Source organism: Lacerta agilis, chromosome 12 (assembly GCF_009819535.1).
Source record: "Lacerta agilis isolate rLacAgi1 chromosome 12, rLacAgi1.pri, whole genome shotgun sequence".
NCBI classification, from domain to species: Eukaryota; Metazoa; Chordata; class Lepidosauria; order Squamata; family Lacertidae; genus Lacerta; species Lacerta agilis.
Genome location: NC_046323.1, coordinates 28780134 through 28802810, shown reverse-complemented (window position 1 = coordinate 28802810; position 22677 = coordinate 28780134). Strand labels below are relative to the sequence as shown.

The 22677-nt window shown below is 41.1% G+C and overlaps 1 protein-coding gene across 11 annotated transcripts in view; it reads right to left on the bottom strand.

Moving 5' to 3' along the window:
* Window positions 1–22677, bottom strand: part of ICA1 (islet cell autoantigen 1) — a 62205-nt gene that overhangs the window by 25800 nt on the left and 13728 nt on the right. For 7 of the 11 annotated variants that reach the window (XM_033166243.1, XM_033166250.1, XM_033166246.1 and 4 more), the window contains exons 5-7: window positions 21774–21897; window positions 20392–20421; window positions 18922–19165 (exon numbers count right to left, since the gene is read on the bottom strand). In XM_033166243.1, the coding sequence (XP_033022134.1) occupies window positions 18922–19165; window positions 20392–20421; window positions 21774–21897 (398 nt within the window). The remainder of the gene's footprint in view (window positions 1–18921; window positions 19166–20391; window positions 20422–21773; window positions 21898–22677) is intronic. The other 4 variants (XM_033166253.1, XM_033166254.1, XM_033166252.1 and 1 more) reach the window with 3 other exon arrangements.

Genomic DNA, 22677 nt, shown 5'->3' with positions numbered 1-22677 from the left:
ACTCATTCACTTAAACATACAACATACACTTTTTCACCTGATTATTATTAATTGCATTTATTAGTCTCTTTTCCCCACAAGGAGTGACCCAAAGCAAAATGAAACAAACATTAAAATGAAATATAATAAGCAGGACAAAATTAACTTAAACCTTTCAAATCTGAGTATTATTTTTTTGCATGTGAGCTTTTGTTCAAAATGTAAATACTGTGGATTGGCTCAACTTCACTTTGTTGCAAGTGGAATTAGAGCTTCGGACTTAAAAATACAGTACAGCAGGGTTGAAAAGACAATAGAAATAGTATCTATGTAAACTGATCTTTCTATTCCCACTCCCATCCTGTAAGGCTGCAAAGGATTGCAGTTGTGACCCTACCATTTCATTTTCAAAATATACTGTCTTAACCTAGTGACTGGTTTAATAATAATAAAAAATCTAATATGCTTTACCCATATGTCAATGCACCCCAGGATTCATTACTCAAACAGCTTAGTCAGTAAGCAGTCCTGAGCACTTCAAAATGGGCATTAACTGTAGCAGAACGGGCATTAGCTTCCAAGTATTTGTCTTTGGGAAGAATATGATTAAACCAACATCCCATAGAATTCTACTCTCACAACATACTGTAATATCCACAAAAAAACTCATACAAGCGGTCTTTGTTTATTACAACTGTTGTTTCTTAAGAGAAACAGTTTTTTTTCTTATGCAACACCACAATTATTTTCTCTTTTAAGGGATGGATAATTTATAAACAGGAACGGATGACTAATATTAGATGTACTTGACCCAATATGTAACATAAGGCCATATGCTTTCTGTGTCAATACCGGTTATTATAATACTTAGAGCACTGTGGTGTTACCAAATGCTACATGTTTTCCTCTGCCAAGACAGGAAATATTCCAGTATCAAGTTTTATTAACACGGATGGATTCTACTTTATACTTGGGAGGTACAAGAGGTTCCAACACAGCAGTGCAGGGCATTGAATACAGAATTCAGAACAGCAGAATCATAGAATTGCAGAGTTGGAAGGGACCCTGAGGGTCATTTAGTCACAAACCCCTGCAATGCAACTAAAGCATCCATGACAGATGGCCACCCAACCCCTTTTTGTCCCCTTTTTGAAGATGGGACAGTTGCCTGTCTCCCGTCTGCAGGGAGCTCACCTGTTCTCCAAGATTATGGACAGAGGCTCTGAGATTACATCCACAAGCTCCTTTACTACCATTGAATGCAACACATAAGACCCTGGAGATTTCAATTCATTTAAGGTAGCTACGGTAGTTGTTTCCTTACTACCTCTTTTCCTATCTTGGGCTGTAGCTCCCTCCTTGCATCTTTTATTCTATTATTATCATGTTGGGCACTGCTTTCCTTTTGGGTGAAGACAAGAGGCAAAGTAGGTGCTAAGCAGGTGGAGAAAAGAACTGCTTCTCTCTTCAGGAATGGGGAAGGGGGGGCTATAGATGGGCTCAAGGGCTGGCTTGATGGCAGCCCTTGAAAAAGCAGCCCTTCTTGGAATCATGGTCAGAAATAGGTTGACAAACTCTTATTTGAAACTAGCCAAATTTATCATTAATACTGGAAGTCACAATGGCAAACCATAGTTAGCTTTGGGAAAGGAGGGGTAATTCACAAGAGAAGGAAATATGAGGAAAAGAGTGTAAGAGCATGTGAGGTGGTCATGGTCTTCTAAGAGACTGAGAATACTATATCTATTAGGCCAAGGTTTGAAAGCTCCAAATTATATATAGTCTTTAAAATGAGCTCATTCCACACAGGCTAATCCTTTCTTACCAATCATTTCCAAGGCAACTGCAGATGTTTTCAAGTTGTGTAACTGAACCCAGAGCCCCATGACTTATCTATCAATTTAAATGAATGGGGAAGCTATTGCATAACAACTTGCATCTGGGCATGCACTAGAATCCACCACCCACAAGAAATCATGGAACTGGAGTACAGGCTTCACTCACATGAGGGAAACAATGCATTGCAGTTCTCTGAGTAAATAGGGATTGGATCTATTCTTAGAGAGAAATCCCAGAAAGCGATAAATTGCAATGAAATATTTTCCACAAATGTCTTTCTCCATATTGCCCCCTTATTACTTCTGTGAATGTTCCCATGAATGTTTTCCAGGAATTTTTCCTCAGACATTACCTCAGATACAGGTCACAGAAAAGTCTTTGCCTTATTAATGTTGGAACATTATCTAAGTACTCAGTGCAGTATCTGAGTACTGAGAGGTAACAGAAGTATCTGTTAATTCATAGGAGCTGATGCCTCCCTCTCCACCCTCCATTCTCAGATGACAATACCCCTTATGCTGGATCAGGATCTCTGGGGAACACATGCAGCTTTCTTGCTGTAAAGGAGACGAGATATGTTTTTCTAACCACAAATACTAGGAATTTCCTACCTGAAGGGGATGCACTATGATGTCCAGCAGTAATATTAAGTTTACTAATTTTGTCCCCCCCCCCCCCCGGTAAGAATGTCAAGTGTACATTTAGCTCTTCCCTGTTGCCAAAACTGATATAGAGAACTGAGCAAGAGAGGGCAAGATATTTTACTGGATATTTGCTGGTGAAACAGAAATTGAGCTTTGAGCTTTACAAAATGGAGTAAAATGTGGTAGAATGGGCTGGTTCTGGCAAAATCATTCTGGATACATAAACTGGTTTATTGAGCCAAAAATAAGTATCATGCTCAAACATTTCCCTTTACTCTCCCCCATTCCCTTGACATGCTGGCTCCAAACGTGATTTGCTTAAACTTGTTTCCTATGACATCTGAATGAACACCTTCAACTCAAGTATTCAAGTTACCAGGAAAGTGTCTACTTTTGCAGAACACTGAAAGGGTTTAGAGGGCAATAACGCTACGAGCTGTGTAGGAGATATTTTAGATTTACAATGTAAATGGTATTTTGGTCCTGCCAAATTGTACAATTGTATTGTTATACTGAATGTATTTTAGTGCATTCCTATGCATGTTTATGCAGAAGAAAGTCCTACTGAATTCAAAAGGGCTTACTCCCCAATACGACCGCACAGGATTGCAGCCTTAGTTAACTAAGTTATGTATGTTTTTCTGTTGGCATTGCATTGTGTTCTGTTGGATGAGGTGACTTAGCAGTGCACACACAACTGAATAATGGAACTTGCTCCTACAGTAGGCAGTGATGACCACCAACCTAGATGGCTTTAAAAGAAGATTAGACAAATTCATGGAGAGGGCTATTGAAGGCTACTAACCATGATGGCTATCCTTTGCCTCCACAGTTGGAGGCAGTAATGTTTCTGAATACTAGTTGCTGGAAACACAGAAGTGCAATTGTGCTAGAATCCTGCTTGTAGGTTTCCCCACAGACATCTGATATGGCACTGTGAGAACAGGATGCTGGACTAGATGGGTCATTGGGCTGATCCAGCAAGCTCTTCCTATGTTCTTATGAACAATCTTACCCCACCAAGCAGGCATAACTAGAGGATAGAATTGCTCTGTTAATTGCTTTTTGTAGTTTCTGATATTTGAAGGAAAACAGAACTCTTTGCCGTTTTGTTTTCTAAGACGGATCATTTCAAATGCTGAGGTTTTAGAAAGACCCCAAATAGGCTCTATTTAGGCCACTAAAGCTGGAGAAAACAATAGGCACCCATGAGGTCAGAATACTAGAATGCTTTTGCTTTTAAAGTGATATCTGTTTGCTGCCCTGGGCTGCTTGGAGACAAAGGGCGGGGTATACCGGTAAATTCCCTCAATGATAGTGTAGTTCATAGCTGTCAACTTTTCCCCTTAAGGGAAATTCCCTTATTCTGAATAGGATTCCTCGCAAGAAAAGGGAAAAGTTGACAGCTATGGTGTAGTTATTATTTCAATTTCTAACCTGGCTTCTGACTTCAGTTTCTAATAGATGAAACCACCATTAAACATGTGTGTCAACCAGGGCCATCTTAGAGGGATCCGCCGCCGTGGTGCGGCGATCCCTCGGCACCCCCGGCGTGCTGCCTCTCCGCCCGCCTCCCTCCCGCGCTGGCCGCCCCTCGGGAGGGGGGGCGAGCAGGGATGAGGGGCGTGGCGCTGGAGCGGCGCGGGGCTTTGCGCTCCAGCTGGGGCTCCGGGAGGCGAGGGCGGCTGGCTTTCAGCCCGCCCACCTGCCCGTGGGGGCGGGTTGGGGAGGGGACGCCCGGTATGCCTGCGGGCTCGCGGGGGCACGCCACCAGCCCCTATGGACGAGACGGCCCTGATGTCAACACAAACTTAAAATATTTTGGCATATTGATTGTTCATTCATAGCCAGGCCCAAACACTCTCTAGAAAATAACTCTGCTCAGTTTTTGCAAAGGACAGAAACCAAAAGGGAGCAAAAAGCTTCTACATTTCCATAATGTGTACAGTTAGTGGGTCATCTGCAGAACTATGTGATAAAAATGATTTACAGCTGGACTGAAATGGAGAAATAAGAGCAAAGAAATAGGGGATGAATGGAAAAGTAAACAGGAAGGAAACACAGCTGCTGGGCGGATGTTTTTTACAGAACAGATTTGCTATGATTGCCACTCTCGCTTTCAAGATTTGGTAGAGGGTTGGGATTATACCTAATGTGGTCCATCTGCTTTACTTTTGCTATATAAATTAATTGCAAGCATAGAATGCAGCTCACTTTTCATCTCTTTTTCTGTTCAAGACTCAAACACAAATATTGACTGGACTGAATTAAAGGAAAAATACACAGCTGATGGGGCTATCATGCCATTTTTCCCTTCAGATTTTAACTGTTCTTTTCTCAGTGTTCAGTGTTCAACACTGAAAGCAAGTGAAACCTGAGCAGGGTGGCAGACAGGAGAGTCTAAATGGCACCCAGCAGGAAAGCGTTTCTGACACTACAGGCATCCTTTGCAAAATGATCATCAGTTTATTTTCAAGGAAACTGAAACTATTATTGTTACATTAAGGAGCAATGTAGAAACACATCACTTTTACTAAGAAAAAGAGAATTTTATTGGTAATAATTGGGTCTTTTTAGGATCTAAGTTGTGTTTATCATCTCTTAGAAGGGATGGTTACATTTTAGTCTTCTTACCTGAATACTCCCATCCACATGTAAGCACTGTAGAGCACTACAAGACTTATATTTGTGTAAGCACACACAGTTCATGGTGCAACCCCATTTTGTTTTCTCAAACTACTGCTCAATATTATCTAGTTTTGACAATACAAATCACAGACTGCTCTACAACACCAGGTTCTGTGGCTAATTGACAAAATTTCACAGGAGCAATAAAGGAACAGTCTATTACTTTATAATTTTTTGACAGAATTGGGTGAAATTTGTAGGCATGGTAGCCCCTTTTAAGGGGATGCATACTGTCAGGTTTCAGAGTAGCTGCAGTGGTTTTCTTGTGAGGACAATCTTTACAGTTTTGGGGGATTCCTCTAATCTCCCCTAACATTTAGCGGGCGATTTGTAGGGGGCGGGAAACACACACCAGCATCGAGGTAAGAAATCTACTGAATTCCAGTAGGATAGATGCAGGGTCAGTCACCTTTAAGGTTGATTTAGATCGGTCATGGCCAAAATTGGCCCTCCAGCTGTTTTGGGACTACAATTCCCTTCACCCCTGACCACTGGTCCTGTTAGCTAGGGATGATGGAAGTTGTAGTCCAAAAACAGCTGGAGGGCCAAGTTTGGCCATGCCTGATTTAGATAGCGGTCTAAAAGGAATGCAGTTTTGTAGGAAATGGTTTTCAGTTTGAAAATGGCATACATCATAGAATGGGTGGGTGCAGGAGATAAGAGATGGCTGTAAGGGCTAGAGAATTATGATGAATGGAAAAACAGTTTTGGGCTTGATTTCTGCTCAACTGGCACCAAAAATCTCAGAAACCTAATGCAAAGCTGAACTGGCAGGAATGAATGTGGCAGACGCAGAAGGAATTGACCATCCCACATTTTCCAAACAAGCACCATTAACAGAACTAGAAAAGAATGCAGAACAGACAGTGACAAGGTGATACAGTACTTTAACTTCCATCCCCCAAGGCACTGTGATTGAAGAGCCCTGGTGGAATCATTCCAATTAGATTTTCAGTCAAGGGAGAGCTCTCTTTGCCTCCTCTCTCCACATTGCCATTTTCCTTGTACAGCAAGCTTCAAACTCTGAACAGACCTAGAACCTAGGTAGAGTGTATATTTTATGATGGTTCGTATTCACATTCTATCTGTTACAATGTACCTTCAACCAATATGCAGCAAAAAAGACTGAAGGAAAATGGTTCTCGCTTTCCAGAAAAATATGTCCAATGTGGACCATGCCACTATAAGGCTGCCACTCCCAACTGCAATATTATGAGTGCTTTTGATTGTCTATATTGCAATATACTTGTGGTTGGTGACATAAAAAAGGCACACACCAGGGAAGGAGAGGAGAGAGAGGTGGAAGAGACTAGCAGTCTTCTGATGACCATGGAGGGGGGAGGAAAGGAGAAGAGTAATGGTGACACCATTTTGAAAGCCCCTTCTCTCACCTCAGCTGCTTTCCTGCCCAAAGAGCCAGGTTGCTTTATTTGCTTGAGGGAGAAAAGTTCCTACCAAGCCAGTCCTATCCTTCTCCATAAGTTAACTTTGGAAGAACTCCATAAGTGTGGCTGGAAAAATGAAGAGAGAAACTGGGAACTGGTGTGTGTGTGTGTGTGTGTGTGTGTGTGTAGGAAAAGGAGAAAAATTCTGGGCTAAGTTCTAGTATTAGAAACTTGACTTCTTTCCTTCATGGATGCAGTAACTAACTTCTTTACTCCATGGGAACTTCTCTGCTTTTTTGTGGGGAGGGAAGGAAAGAAGACAGTTGTTGCACTGGAAGAGTCATTTTTTATAGCCACAGGAAAGGGGATAGGAGGAAAACAAAGAGTGAATTTTTATGGAAATAATTTGGTTCTACAACTGCATATTGTTTACTTGTATTTATAGTCTACCTTTCTTCCATCAGGGACCTCCACACTGTCACCTATCCCAGCACTGACCAGACCCAGATGTGCTTAAGATTCAGCAAGGTGGCAGCCTCATGTGGGAGCCATGCTCAATAGCTAAAAAGAGATGCTACCAATCAGGTATGTGTGCTAGTCATTCCATAAGCCCTGTAACCCTGCACCTTTAATTGTGAGGGCGTGTGCAAATAATCTAGTTCTTCAGAAATAAGGAAAACCTGCTCGCCATATGCCGAGAGGTATATTCCAAGACTCATCCCTGATACTGAACACAGATTCTAGGCTTTATCTCTGGTGACTCATAGCACAAAGGAAACATTGGGCATAGTACCTTTTTCTCTGTGTGCTTGGTCTGATTCATATGTACACAAGAAACTGTGTGTGCGGATACAAGTCCCTTGCTTCCTGAGATGCAGAGGCCAGGGGGTATGCAAATTGAAGAAGAAAAACACCAGGACATGAGCAACAAGCTGAAGACCTATGAAAAAATGGTTTCGAGGAAGGATGCCAACATGGGGATATATGTTCTGTGACCTGGCATCAGTGGAGTGAAATGCAGTGGGCATGCAAAGGAAACTGAAGTATACGGGTTAGCAAACTCCAAAAAAGGTGACTAAGAGTTTGGCAAGATGTGTGAGAGGGAGAAAAAGAGACGGAGAGGCAGAGAGAATGAGAATAAATTTATCAGCCAAAAATTGTCTACCAGACCACTAAGATCATTTACGTTGTAAACAAGGGGTGGGGCACATTCCCTTTCTGGTAAACTTCCAGCGCCACATGCCAGTGGTAGGTAGAACCACAGGCAAAATTGGACAGAGCAATGTTTGTAAAATTGTATTCTTTGTACAACAGGATACCATCTGCATACGCTCACTCACCCTCCTCTGTCTTTCATCTAGACAAGTGAAGGGCTTTATTACAGTTCAAGGGCACATTCTGTTCAGGCGAAAATGCTCAGCAAGGGTGTGGAGCTGGGTTGAGTTAGGGGTGTTGCCTGGAGGCTGAGAAAAGTCCAGTTGTTTACCCACTAACATTAGTTTTCATGAAATATAGGGAATCAGCCTTTTATATTAACCTGGCCTGCATTACGAAGATTTCTTTTTCTACTTAACAAATTATTCATTCATTAAGATCAAGCATAGATAGCTTTCCTCTCACAGAAGAAAACAGGAGACCTCCTACAGCAACAGAACTCTAAAATGCAACCACTCACTTACTCCAGGGCTGATAAAAATATTCAAAAAGTGGGAACAGCATTTCTGCTGCACCCCCCCCCAAAAAAAAGTAGAGGTGGCCAATGCGTCTGATGTAGAGAATTCAACAGGTTCACCCAGCAAGCCACAGGCTTAAAAGTACAAAACAGTGTGCAAAGATTAAAAAACATAGGAGCTGTTCTTTATAAATAAAATAAAATAAAAACCTTGTGATTTATCACTGTGGGAAAAAAGTCAAAGAGGAAAAAAATGTAAACAGGAGATTCCATTGATTTTTTTTTTTAACAAGAACCTCTGGGACAGACAAGGGGGGGAAATGCCTTGTGGGCCATCTGTGAATAGTCTCACTGCTATCGTTTTGCTAAAGGCATCTATGTTTGCCAGGTGCTGCTGCAGCTTTGCTTGAAAAAAACAAATCTTGCTCAGACACATCATCGTTAAAGAGTTAAAAAAAATATGTTTATGGTAGCGCTTCAGATTCCATGCTCTTCTGTCAAGAGAGGGAGGATAAAAAACAACCACCATGAACTGGTTTTTTAATAAAACAACTCAATTGCATCATGCCTCTAGTAACCTAGATAATTAATTCAAGTTATATACTTTGTTTTTCTTGATCATAATATCTGTACTTAACCTCTGTATAAAAAACCAAAAACCATGGGGGAAAAGATTGAATCTAATTATTGAGGCAAATCTATTCAGGGGCTAACAACGTCACTATAACACAGTAAGAGCAAATGTAAGTCATATTTACTGGATGTCTCTTAAGTTTTTTTTTATAATGAAATTAATTCTTATCTATATAGAAAAAAAATCTCATTATTGTCTTCCTTCAGATCCCCTAATTTTATTGTTTAGCTATGTAAGTTCCAACAGAGGATCAGATTATTATACACCCCCTTGTGGTATCTAGAATGTCTTATCAGTTATGAGGAACAGGAAACATAATGCAACCTTCTTAGTACTGTTATGGAGAATTTGGAATATTGTCTATATGATCAAATTGATACATTTTCTTACAGCAAGAAAAGCATAGACAAGTTTCTGTTTTGTGAAAAGTGCAGTATTTTTGTTATGGGTGAGAATTTGAAGGTACAGGACTGTACAACCATGTGCATTATTAAGTGCAAATTAATAATTTTATGAAATGTAGTGTTTGATATATATTTTCTAGGCTTTGAGAACATGAATGATATTGTGATGTAATGTTCCCTCTCCCCACCCTTTATTAAGGAAATATTTAAAAAAAACTATGAGCAGAATTAGTTATTTAAAATTATGTAAGCTTATTTACATATACTGTATGTATTATGACTTTAAATATAATATATATATAGTGCATGATTAGTGATGTATTGCACTTATTATTGTGGGCTTCTAACTGAACCCATGCTCCCACAACTGCCAATATCTAGGACAGGGATGGGAAACTTCAGGTCCAGCAACACCTGGAAGGTAAGAACTACCATCATCCCTGACAACCAGCCATGATGGCGATGGCAGGGGCTGTTAGCAGTTGGATTCCAACAACATCTAGAGGGTCAGAGGTTTCCCACTCGTGATTTAGGAGATGCCATCATGCATATCATCAGAATCATCTGCAGGGCCCACATGGCTACATTCCAGTTTTATGCACCCCAAGTACCTGAACAGCACAATGTGTTCACTTCTCAAATTATGAATATTTCTTGCTCTACCAAGCAGATAGGACAGTCTTCCCATCGCATGGAGAAACACTGCTTATACCCTCCAGCTACCAGCTATTGCTTTTTGAGTGCTTACAGTCTATCCTATGCATCTTTATGCAGAAATAGCTTTCACTGTGTTATGTGAGACTTGCTTCCAAGTAACTCTGTTTGGATTGTATTACGCACCACTGGAGCAACTGCATCCTTCTCAGCTGGAGGGATGCAGCAGCTCCATGCACCAGCCCCTCATTGCTTTTGCAGGCAGCGCGGGACCTGCAGGGTGGCTAAGCTGCCACAACCCTTCTAAGCGCCCTCACAGCCCTAGATCATCCCAGCATCAGACAGAGGGGCAGTGCAGTCTCTCCGATGATTGGGGGCCATGCTGCACAGTCTGCCTGGCTGCCCCTCACGCCGCCCTGCAAGCACAGCATCAATTTGTGAGACTCGCAAAAATGGTGTCGAGCTTGCAGGACGTCCGAGCTGTTGCGCCCTTCTCAGGTGCCCTCCAAGCTCCAGCTGGAGTGCAGCTGAGAAGGAGGTAACAGGCAAGCGCCAGCCCGCACTCCTTTTGCGAGCAGCACAGGGCTTTCAGGACGCCTGAGCTGTTGCTGCCTCCTCAGGCTCCCTCCTGCTGGAAGGTGTCTGAGAAGGATGCTATGGCTCATGATGGGCAGGAAGGCGCCCACCCTGAAACCGCACCTGGGGGGATGGCACCCCCAGCACCCCTCACGCTGTGCCCCTGACACTGAAGCAAAGTCAAGAAGAAGAGTGAGCAATTATTGCTTCCCAGAGCTAGCAAGCAGCTTACATTTATAAATATTCACACTATAATGCAATCAGATAATACATCAATAGTTTAATATGTTTACATCTGACTGTATTACATATTACATCAACAGTCACATAGCAAAAAAAGAAACTTCTAAAATATAATTTCATAATTAAGGGCATTCTGTAAATCTACAGCATACCGCTCTTGGATCCACCTCCAATATTTATCTTGTCTACACTGGCTATAGTACAACAGCAAGTATAGCCTTAATAGTAATGATGATGATAAACCTTTAACATAGTGCATTAACACATTGTTTTCTTTATTGTTATAGTGAAGATCTGAAATACAGTGACTGTTTAATATCAACAGAAAATCTTTACAGGTTGTGAACAACCCCAAAGCAGTTATTTTCCCTTTGAGATGTAACAGTGAGCTGGTATGAATTCATCTTAAGAAGCTGAGATATGGCCAAGCATTGTGCCAATGTATGCAGCTCCTTCACAAGCATGTGCCAGGAAGTCTTTAACTAACAATGGTTTCACATTTCTTCAAAAAACACTACAACAACAACAACCAGTACACAATATCCAGTCATTAACAAAATAATCCAGAAAAATACATGCTTCGGAACAATTCGGGATATTAAGCCACTGTTTGAAGTTAGTTTGATACCCTGGCTTATTCCAGGTTCCTGGTCAGGACAAAATGGGAAACTATGTTTAATAAGGAGCTGTCCAATGTGACTGATTGCACCTCAGAGGAGTGAAGGGCTTATGCACACTAGCAAAGGGTTCCTTTATATCCCCATTTATTAAGCCAAAATATGATTACCCAAGCATTCCCAGTGACTCCTTCAGGTCTCTGTTTGGGAGGAACATTGATACAGAAACTGTATTATTCACTGTAATACATACATTGAATTCTGCTGGATTCTGCATGTGCCCAAAGGTTTTAAAAAGAGCCCGCTACCCTAGTTTCACCTGCATCACAGAGCAAGTTGGAATAACTGGAAGAGCTGTGTATCTACAATACCACGTTTATTTTAATTCCATTCATTAATTTAAAAGCCCTTCTCCAAGATCATCATTTCAATTTTTTTATTTCTTAAGACTAAAATGGAGCAGATGGGGAAGGAAATCACTCAAGGGCATTCAGTCTACATTTACTACAACATTCTACAAGCAATACATCTTAAGATGATGTAATATGTTCCCAGAAGCTTGCTTCTATTTTTAAAGAGCAGTTTTCATTATGGATTTGAAGGGCATCTCTATCACACATTATTACACTGCTTTTAACCTATGAACAGCAATGATGTAGTCCTCCCAGACATTTAATACATACTAAGTGACTGCAGGTAGACAGTTATTGATCATAGAGTAACTACAATGCTTTAACCAGTAGCCCTGCTATGGCAATTAAAATTCATGAAGTATATATGTTTGCGTTAAAAAGATTCTTAGAGCATTCTCTAAAGTGAATTTTCCTTTCCATTCCTCCTTCTCTCCCTCTGAGTAATCAGAGAGTGAAAAGATCACAAGCTGGCCAGGCACAATCCAGTTAAAGAAGAAATTCATTGTCTCCTGTTCCGAAGCAACTCTCTGGAATGGAAGGAGTTTGACAAATGACACTGACTGAGGATGAGTTTGCCCTAGGGGTGCTCAGTGGCATCAGACAAGCCCTTAGCTATAGTGGGGTGCTTTGGAGGGATTCTGGGCTTGTTCCAGTGAAGCAGGTTCTGTACAAGGCACCCTGCAAAGTACTCCTCCCCAAGGACCTTGTGGTGACCTAGAGGCAAAAATGAAGCTACAGACAAATGACTGCTTTAAAACCCCCACACAGTAATCATCTTTCATATAAGGAAAATACCTGTGTGGGGGGGAGTGAGAGTGAGCATGAGAAAGGTGTGATAGGAAGAGCAAATGCCAGGGTGGAGAGAGGGAAAGCTCTGTTGTGACTGACACGTCAGGTTTGTAAGTGGAGGAAATTATTTTACCCTGACTCACATCCCTTTTAGTTCCGCACAAACACACACTCAAAATCAACTTTAAAAGGTGCCTAGCACAAAAACCTCTGGGTCAATTTGTCTGCAATTTGACAGTGTCTTATCTAGGAGCACCTTTCTCAAGTCTGACATTTTCAGACTATTTCTTCAAGAAACCCTAAGGAACATTAAGTGGTATCGTTTTGACCACCCCCAAAATTGAAAAGGTTGCCCTTGCTGGAAAATCCTTGCAGCTATCAAATTGGCAGGATTCAGGTAGCTATTGCTTCAACTTTTGTCCAATTCTACAAAGAAATAAAGAAAAGTTATAGATGGCTCCTTTTAAAAAAGCCTCAAATCTTAAAAGGAGTCCAGCACAAATAACTCTGGAACTGTTTGCTTGTAATTTGTCGGGCCTAATCCACTCTGAAGAGGCTACAAATTGCACTCACATCTATCAAAATGGGCGGGGGACATTATAGTTGTATTTTCTCTCCCAATAGTGAATTTGGGCATTGTGTAATTTTCCCCCCAGTGCAGACTGCCTCAAAAGGCTGTGGCTGAGTGTAACATGCATACACCCCTAGGTTAGGGGAAGACCCTGCTTGAAACTGAAACCCTGGTGAGGATCTGCCAGTCAGTGTAGCCAGTACAGTGGTACCTTGGTTCTCAAACGCCTTCGTATTCAGATGCCTTGGTTCTAAAATGCCAAAAACCTGGAAGTAAGTGTTCCAGTTATCAAATGTTTTTCGGAAGCTGAACATCCAATGTGGTTGTTGGCTATTGTTTCCACGGCACCTGCACCAATCCGAAGCTGCACCTTGGTTTTCGAACATTTCGGAAGTCAAACAGACTTCTGGAATGGATTAAGTTTGGTGCTTTTGTTTTTGCTATTTATTTTGCACTTTTGTTTTTGAGGCTTTTTCGGTTAATTTGTTTTTGTGACTGTGTGGAACCCAGTTCAGCTACTGATTAATTGATTGATTGTGCGACTGCGGAAATGGTTAAAAGCCCCCCATCCAAACAATGACTATCATCAGTGCAGGTAAGGGAAAAAAAGTAATTTGAATTATTATCTACAATACTGTCTTATTTTATAGTACAGTACATTGATTATAAGGGACGTGGGTGGCACTGTGGTCTAAACCACAGAGCCTACGGCTTGCTGATCAGAAGGTCGGCAGTTTGAATTCCTGTGACGGGGTGAGCTCCCGTTGTTCGGTCCCAGCTCCTGCCAACCTAGCAGTTCAAAAGCACATCAAAGTGCAAGTAGATAAATAGGTACTGCTCCAGCGGGAAGGTAAACGGCGTTTTCGTGCACTGCTCTGGTTCGCCAGAAGCGGCTTAGTCATGCTGGCCACATGACCCGGAAGCTCTCTGTGGACAAATGCCGGCTCCCTCGGCCTATAGAGCAAAATGAGCACCGCAACCCGAGTCGTCCACGACTGGACCCAATGGTCAGGGGTACTTTTACCTTTACATTGATTATTGCTTTCATTTTAAGGATCAATGGTCTCGTTAGATAGTAAAATTCATTTTAAATTGCTGTTTTAGGGGTTGTTTCTAAAAGTCTGGAAGGGATTAATCTGCTTTGCATTATTTTCTATGGGAAAGAGTGCCTTGGTTTTGGAACGGACTTCTGGAACAGATTAAGTTTGAGAACCAAGGTACCACTGTACAGAGCTAGATGGACCAATGGTCTAACTTGATATTTCCTATATTTCCTATGTTTTCAACAGAGGACCCTGATAGTGCTATGTTGAGTCCAGGGCCCCAACCACATAGCAGCTCTTTGTCACTTATTGCCATGCGCACTGTGCAAAACTCCTCCTCCAAATTCTGCACAGAACAAAATGTACATTTTGCAAATTGATTGAATTTCCATGGTTGCATGTGTGAGTTTCTCAGGATACTGACTTATGTGTACAAATGCAGAATGGTGGAAGACACACAGCTCTGGGTTTTTACTATCAGCTGAAATCCATAAAATGGCATCCACTGCTCCATAGAGCCAGAACACTTTATAAACCTACTAGCAAAATGGCTGCCTGACATAAATAAGCAAAAGAGGAGAACATTTGCATGTAGGAAAAATCTTGCTTTTGCCCTGTAAACATGACTGATGGCAGCTCTGTTGGATTGACAAATTTCCATCTGCCAGCTTTTTGCAACCGACAGGTAACTCACCAGTCTGTACTGATGAAGGTCCAAGGAATAGAAATAGTAAAAACAAAAGCCAATAGAGTAATGCATTTCCCCCCTCCCACTCAGCTTGAATGCAGAAAAAGAGAGGAGACAATATGCTTCAATAAATGCAGCTCCTTTCCCAGTAAGTTTTCACTGTAGTGCAAAGAGCATGAAAACTCATACTGAAAGTCACCGTCCAATAATGCTTAGATTTTAGTTGGTGGAATGCTACTGAGTACCTATATAGATTCTCCTTGTACCTCCAACATACACAGCTGTCTGTAAAGTTCAGTTAGGCAGATCCTTTCCATTGTTCCATGTAATTTATGGAAAGAACAACAAAAAACCCCACACAAAGAAGGCAAAGAGGTGCCTAAAATGTATGAAATTATATGTTGCAATTGAGGGCAGAGAAATGAATGGCTGGCATTTCTCTTGGCTTGGCATAATTGAGGCACAAATCAAAAAAGGCCACGTGAAGCAAAATACCCTGTATTTTGAAACTGCTCATCATTCAAAGCAAGTCTTGAATGCAATTCTGTAAAAGCTTTAATAAAGCCCAAACATTGGGTGCACATTCCTGATAAATCCTTAATGGGATGCCGGGTCCCATATCCTGTTTCAGATAAAACACCTTAATCACAAGGATATATAATCACAATATGTTTATACGCATATATAAACATCTAAAGTAGACCTAAGCATGCAGTGTGGCAACTTCCCTGTAGCACAGTACAGAACTCAGCATTCTTGATCTCAGTAACAATGCCAAAAGGTATTTGGGGCTATATAATTGGAGTGGTGGAGAACCCAACAAAGCAGCTGCACCACTTGAACACAGGGATATTGCTTGCCCAACATTCAATAGTTGGAATGCCAATATGTGCACAGCAAGGATAAAACCATCACATAGTCACTCCTGAGGAACTATGAAAAAGACTACTGCTCCCTTGCCAACTTCATATGGAATGTACTCAGGAGTTTTGCAGTAGGTACCTTAGCTAACATATTTGTTACGTACTTAGGAAATTTACTCACCTTTCCCCAGTGTTTTTTTTCTTTAAAAAAATGTTTAGGGGTACTCTCATTTTCCTACTCATATTGAAATACTGCCCCTCAATGAGGCTAAACTCAGATTCACAAAATGTTTAGGAGTATGCATACCCCCTGCTTCCGCCCCAGAAAAAAGTGCTGCCTTTTCCCCAACACACCAAAAATGCATAAAAATCCCATCTACTCCAGGGTACTCAGTTCTACCTTCACTTTTCCAAAAATAAACATTAGTCAGCAATGAGGTTTTGTCCACACTTCCACTTGTCCCGCCTGTTTCCCCTGGAAAAACCCGCTCTTTGCCTCTTATTTGGAATAAATGTTAATTGTTTTTTTCTGTGGATTGATGTTTACTTCAATTCAGTGCTAAACAGTAGCTTTTTCCTGGGGAAAGCAGTGGGGAAATGGAAAACCACTCAGACCCATGTCTAGAAAGTACAGAAACCCTCTTGTTGCTGTGGGACAAGCAAAGTGTGGACGAGCCCCAAGTCAGGTATGCTTAAGCTCAATGACATTATTGGCCATAAACTTTCATATTTGCAATTATGTATGTATTGCACAAGGGAAAAGAGAATAGATGCCAAGTAACTTTATTCTGACCATGTTTCTTACTGCAACAAATGACTTGACTCGAAAACTGAAATTGTCCCAAATATGCCAGTATTAAAAATGTTCTAATAATGTAGTAACACACAACTTCCATTCACCCAATCATAATAAAAAATTGCCATGCCACCTACATTGTCAACTGCATTCATCAAGATTAGGAAAAGAATTTACAGCTTTTTCTTTTCCTAGCACATCTACAACCTCCTGAACAAAGACATACAGTGTGGTCCCCCTTGTTATGACACAAATCCTCAAATAACTTGAAAGATCTAGTAAAATACTGCCACACAATGGCATAAATCAGAGTTGCACACTAAAAGACAAAATCAGCTCCACTGTCCCTTCAGAACAGCAGAAACCTAAACACGGAAGTAGTTCTGTGTTAATTCTCATCAAGAAAATGTAAGACATTTGCTTATCAAATTTTCAATTTGAAGCAATGCAGATGTCCACTGCTGTTACAGGATGTGCTATGTAAAACCTGGTGTCCAGAAGAGGAAGTTAGCTTCTTCAAAGTTACAGGGTGTTTAGCTTGATGTTTTGTATTATAAACAATTCTAAAAGGCAAGTTTGGTAAGAGTGGGAAAAGGTTCGGAAAAGGGCCCCTATGAAGAAAGGTCACAGCGGTTGAGACTTTTGAGTTTAAAGAAAAGGAGAGTAAGAGGCAATATGATAGAAGTTTATAAAATTATGCATGGCATGGAGAGAGTTGATTGAGAAACATTTTTCTCCCTCTCTTAGAACAACTCCCTATCAACAAGGTTAGGGATTTGCAGGCCTTCAAATGCAGGCCTGAATTCTTGATAAACCAAGAGTCTCCGAAATGGCAGGGCATGTAGCACATACTGTAGATCTGCTGCTCAGGTTTGCCCCAATCAACCAACCATCTTGCAAAAAATTTCAGCAGAATCTGGCTACACAAAATGTCCTCTGCCCATGTCCAGAAACCACTTAGCCAGTTTTAAATATATATATAGCTATAGATGCCTTCACTGGATTGCGAACTGAGAAGCAACTTGTAGCTCAGGAGGACTGGACCCACTGGGGACTCAGCTACACAGCTGCAAATAAAACGTTTTGAATGTGTTGTAAAGTGCAATATGCAATTGTGACACTAGATGGTGACTGTGAGCTATAGAAAATTCAATGCATTTTTAAAAACGATTTTTAAGAGAAGCATTTTCAAAACGTTTAACATGTGTGTAGATTCCACCTGGGTATAGAGGCAGAATCAACAAAGAAAGCTAGCAATCAATAGTCTTCATGGAAAAGCAGAGAGGCATAGGAAGGTCAAGTGGTACCCAGTGCAGAAAATTTATTGTCACCCCCCCATTGATTCCCCCCCCCCCCGTGCAAAAATGGTTTTACGTTATTTCATATTTTCTTACAAAGGAATAATAACAAGTAATAATAATAATAAAACTTTTATTTATATCCCGCCCTCCCCGGCCGAAGTCGGGCTCAGGGTGGCTAACATCAGATACATAACATTGGTATAAAAATCAAACAGTAATTAAATTACCTCCTAAAAACATCTCAAAATCAAATTAAAATCTAATTAGATGGCTTTCCATAGGGTTAGGGTTGGGAACATTAAGTGCTCCACTGAACTGAAATTTCAGCCTTCGTGACATAGGAAAACAGCCAAGTAAACAGCTATTTTGGTGGAGGAGGGTCAAGATATTAACCAATATGCATGAAATTTCATACATAGCTATATAATCCCTAGTATAGTAAGATAGGACATTTGGAGCAGGCATTTTAAAAAAAAGTTTTTTATGAACCGCCCCAGTAGGGCAGTAATTGTTCCTTGATCAGTTCCTTGTCACCCCCTCCATTACGGAACCTGGGGCGAACCGCCCCCCCTATGCCGCCCTTGCTACGCCCCTGAACACAGGCTGCATGCATCTTCTATATATTGCAATCAATTATATGTTTACCTGAGAGTAAGTGCAGTTGAATTCCTCTCAGGTATAGTATTGCCCAGACATTTACCTAAAACATTCATATCTGTCCTTCCTCAAAACCCTAAAGAGATGTCTGCTATGGTAATATCAGATATATTGTGTAATATATTATGTATGTTTACATATAATCAACTGTAATATAGTTACTTATAGAGCATTCTCTATCCACTCTGAAGTAAGTCCCATTAAATTCAATGGGACTCAGACCCATGTAAATATGTATAGGGTTACACTCTTAGGAAAACATTTCTGGTAGTTGCATCTTTTAAAAATGGAAAATATATTCACTATCAGATGAACTATATCCTGCCACATGGGAAAGATCAATTTATGATTAATTTCACCCTCAGTGCTAGAAGTTGAACTATATTTCTCTTACTGGGATAAAATCCATGCTCCATTATCATTTCTCAAGCATTGATCTCTAGCAAATGGTGGGAAATTTCATACCTTCCTAAACTTCTCCATCTGTTTGTAAAGATCAGGATCCAACTCTTGAGACACATCTTTCATCCACAATAAAGCTCCTCGGTATTCAGTTCGGCACTGCTCCATTCGATTGACCGTCAACCACGTATCAGAAATAGCTCTGTACCTAAATGTCTCCACTTCTTGGTATAGCCTGCACAAAGGAGTGCGCAATGCCAACCTGTGACCAAAAAAGCAAAAACAATAATGGCAAGTGTAGGGACTCCTGAAACCAAACCAAACGAGACTTTTAAGGCTTTATTTTGATTAGCAAACCAGAGAGACAAAGGGTTGCTAGAAAGGAAATGCCAATGGAAGGAATGCCAACAAGCAAACTAGAATGGAACCCCCATCCCCTGCCGCAAGGTTCAGTTCAGATGGTAAAATTTAGGACAATTTTTTTCACAAGTACACAGCACACAATTTCTTGACGCAAGAACTCATTTAGCCAACCCATTTTTTCCTGATTGCTTCTGGTGTATTAAAAAAGGATTTAAGAAAGCCTGCTGTTCTCACTAATAGTTCATTAATTTCCACATTCTCAAAGACTGACGCTTTCCTTCAGAATCCTTAAAATTGCACTTTCAGAGAAGCTCTATAACCTGTTGAAATGTAACCAATTAATTAACAAGGCAAGCCTATTCCCATCTACTCAGAAGTAAGTCCCACTGGGTACAATGGGCCTTACTTCCAGGTATGTGAATGTCACATTGCAGCCTAAACAGAATGTTTAATATACCAGTGCGCAGCCCTAGTTAATTTGCACAGTATGCTGGTGCTGTGGTGAAGCAGCTAATATTTAATATGCAGACACAAGGTAAAAGGTATTGGCCATGTGGACAACAGGCTAAGCATTCAAAGTATGGAACCAGTCTGGGTGAAGGATGAAAGTTTCCTCTTGCAGTTTCTAGAATATGGTTCCTATTCCATCCTGAGATCAAGAGAAACCTTCCCTCCAAATCACACACCTTGACAATTCTCAGAATACAGCACACAATACCTTTTTCTGCTATCACTTTTCTGGAGATACAATAGCCTACTCACACATAGGTTCACTCTCCATTTAAACTGGAGCAAAGCTAGTTTAATCAACGAAGAATTCCAGTTTGGTACATGCATGGGTGACCTAGCCATCAAACTCCTGAACATCTCAAGCTACTCATAATGGTATACGGTATGTCTCTAAGCATTAGGAGACACAAAGGACTCTTCCTTGATTGGGCGTTCCATTCTGATGTTCCTGGTTCACATATCATTTATACTAAATTATACAAGATAGCACTGGTATTGGAGCGAACTTTTTGTACTCTGTCCTAGGCTATCAACTTCTGGCAATGTGACACCGTTCACCATGCAAACAGCTTGCATCTCTTTTGAGACACATGCCTCACAAGATTGCTCTGGTGGATCCACACCAGTCCAGGATTTCCTTGCCTCTGAAGGTATCCTGACCTGGCCAATGATCTTGTGTGCAATCTGGAGCTGGGGGAACAACAGTAGCTAGTAAGATTGTATGGAACAAAGCTTTGTCTTGTCCCCATGCGCAGAGTCAAAGCATGCTATCAAGAAGATATGACAAACTCTTAAGGTGTTTCCAGTTGATAGGTTTCTGGAACAAGGATTGCTTCCACCTGGCTTGTGTCCAGCAAGGCTGAATACCACAAAGCAAAGAACAATAGCTCTTCCATTCTCCTGACAATGAAGCTGTGATACTTTTGACATTGGAAGGTGCAATAATGTCCTGATGCACCCTGCCTCTAGATGCCAACCTGATCACAAGGATACAGGTGAATTCTGATTAAAAGAAAACACCATCTTCTAGTTAGTGGTACATCATACTGAACCAGAGGGTGGACATGCATATTTGAAATTGATGCCAAGGAGTGTGGGTGTATGATCATAATGGAGCTAAAATCAAAAGCGGAAAGTGTGTATATAGTTAGCTCCTGGGTCAAGAGAAAATACTTGAAGAGGGACTGTCCTGTAGAGGCAAGTGAGGGGAGAAAGTGAGTGTGGCTACCTGCCTGCTGTACTTAAATATAGCTGTTGGTATTTGAGTTTACCTGAAGTGCCTGGAGTCTTTTTTTCTGAGAAAGGCAGCCCTCTTAGTGACAACACATTTGGCAAAGACTCCTGGCTTTAACAAACCGGAGGTCAAGATGTGTGGCCCTTTTTGTGAGAAGGCTAAGCTGGAAACTGAGAAGGATCCTCTCTGCAGAAGGGGATGCACATTTCATTAGCTCTGTCTTCAAATCAGAGAAGGAATTAATCTTTTAATTTCCTGCCTATTCTCCTGTGTCTGAATGAGAAACTCAGGGAGGACAGGCAGGGAATAGGAAAGAAGTATGGGGATGATTCAGAGAGGAGGCAGGAAAAAATCCCGTGTAAGGACCTGGGCGACTGAGGTTCAAAACCCCATTTAGCAATGAGGCTCCCACTAGGTGATATTAGGCTGAGAGAGAGTTACTGGCCAAACTCACAAGGTTGTCATGGAAATAAAACATGAGGTGGGAAAGAGAAAGAGAATTGAAGATGCTGCCTTGAACTCACTGGAACAAGGACAGGATAGAAATATATAATAATATATTGTAATATATAAGTGACATTGAGGAAGAAAGACCCCCCCCCCCAAAAAAAGACAAAAGATACAGCTAGGGAGCTTTCTTGACCTCAAGCTACCAGCAGTCCTTTCCTGCTTTTTATTGGGGCTGCTGGGAGGCTGGAGACAGAAAAAGCTTGAAACCTCACGTGGGCTTCTTGTGCAGGCCTGCTTCAGAAGGCAGGGCAAGGATGGTAACCTATTTCAGACATAAAGTCTCTCCAGTCAAACATACCTTTGTTGAGAGGAAAAGCAGAGGGCCTTTCCTGTAGCTTGCATCATCTTGCCCGCTCTGGTTTTATCCTGAGAACCTTGGGATCGGAGAAATTTCCCCAATTCATTTTCTTCTTGAGACAGAACTGAGATTAAAAAAAAAAGAGAAAGTGGTGATGCACCAATAAGTTTGAAGAAGGGAAATGTTGCATTGCCCCCATTATTCAGGTCACAGAATAACCCTCCAACATAACCCTGTAATTTCTAATTAACCTTCATGAATCCCTCGCACTTACGGAATAGACGATCGGGTTCACTTCAGCACATCCCTTCATGGGCTCAGTGTAATGTAACAAGAACTGCAAAATGACCTCTACGCTGAAAAGGCAACAGGAGAACGTGCTATTTTTTGCTTGAATAGAGCTATAAGCTTGGTGGGATCAGATGAAGTAGACTGCTGTGACCTGACTACAATACCTAGAATTTCCCTTGATTGTTTTACACTCTCTTTCAACTCCTTGAGCCTGATGCTCAAGTGACAGAAGTTCACAGGGGCTCGTCAAATGGATGCTGATTGAAACAACTTGGGCACCATACACCCTTCAGTTTTATTCCCTCTGTATATTTGCATTTTTCATTTAGAAGATTTGGTTTCACAGTTTGCATTTAAATTAAGAAAATGTTTTAAAATATTGATTATTTTTTAAAAAAAGCAAACTAAGGCAGGGCAAAGCATGTCCTACAGGTCCATACACAATAGCAAATGTGAGGATCAAATTAAAAGTTCTCAAGTTATGCAATCTCTCAATGGATGATTTTTACTTTTTTTTCTATTTCCTTACATTTATATCCTGCCTTTCTTCCATCATGTAAAGGAGTTACTCAAGAAGTTGATGTGGTTCCCAGGTAGTCACTTATCCACTAAC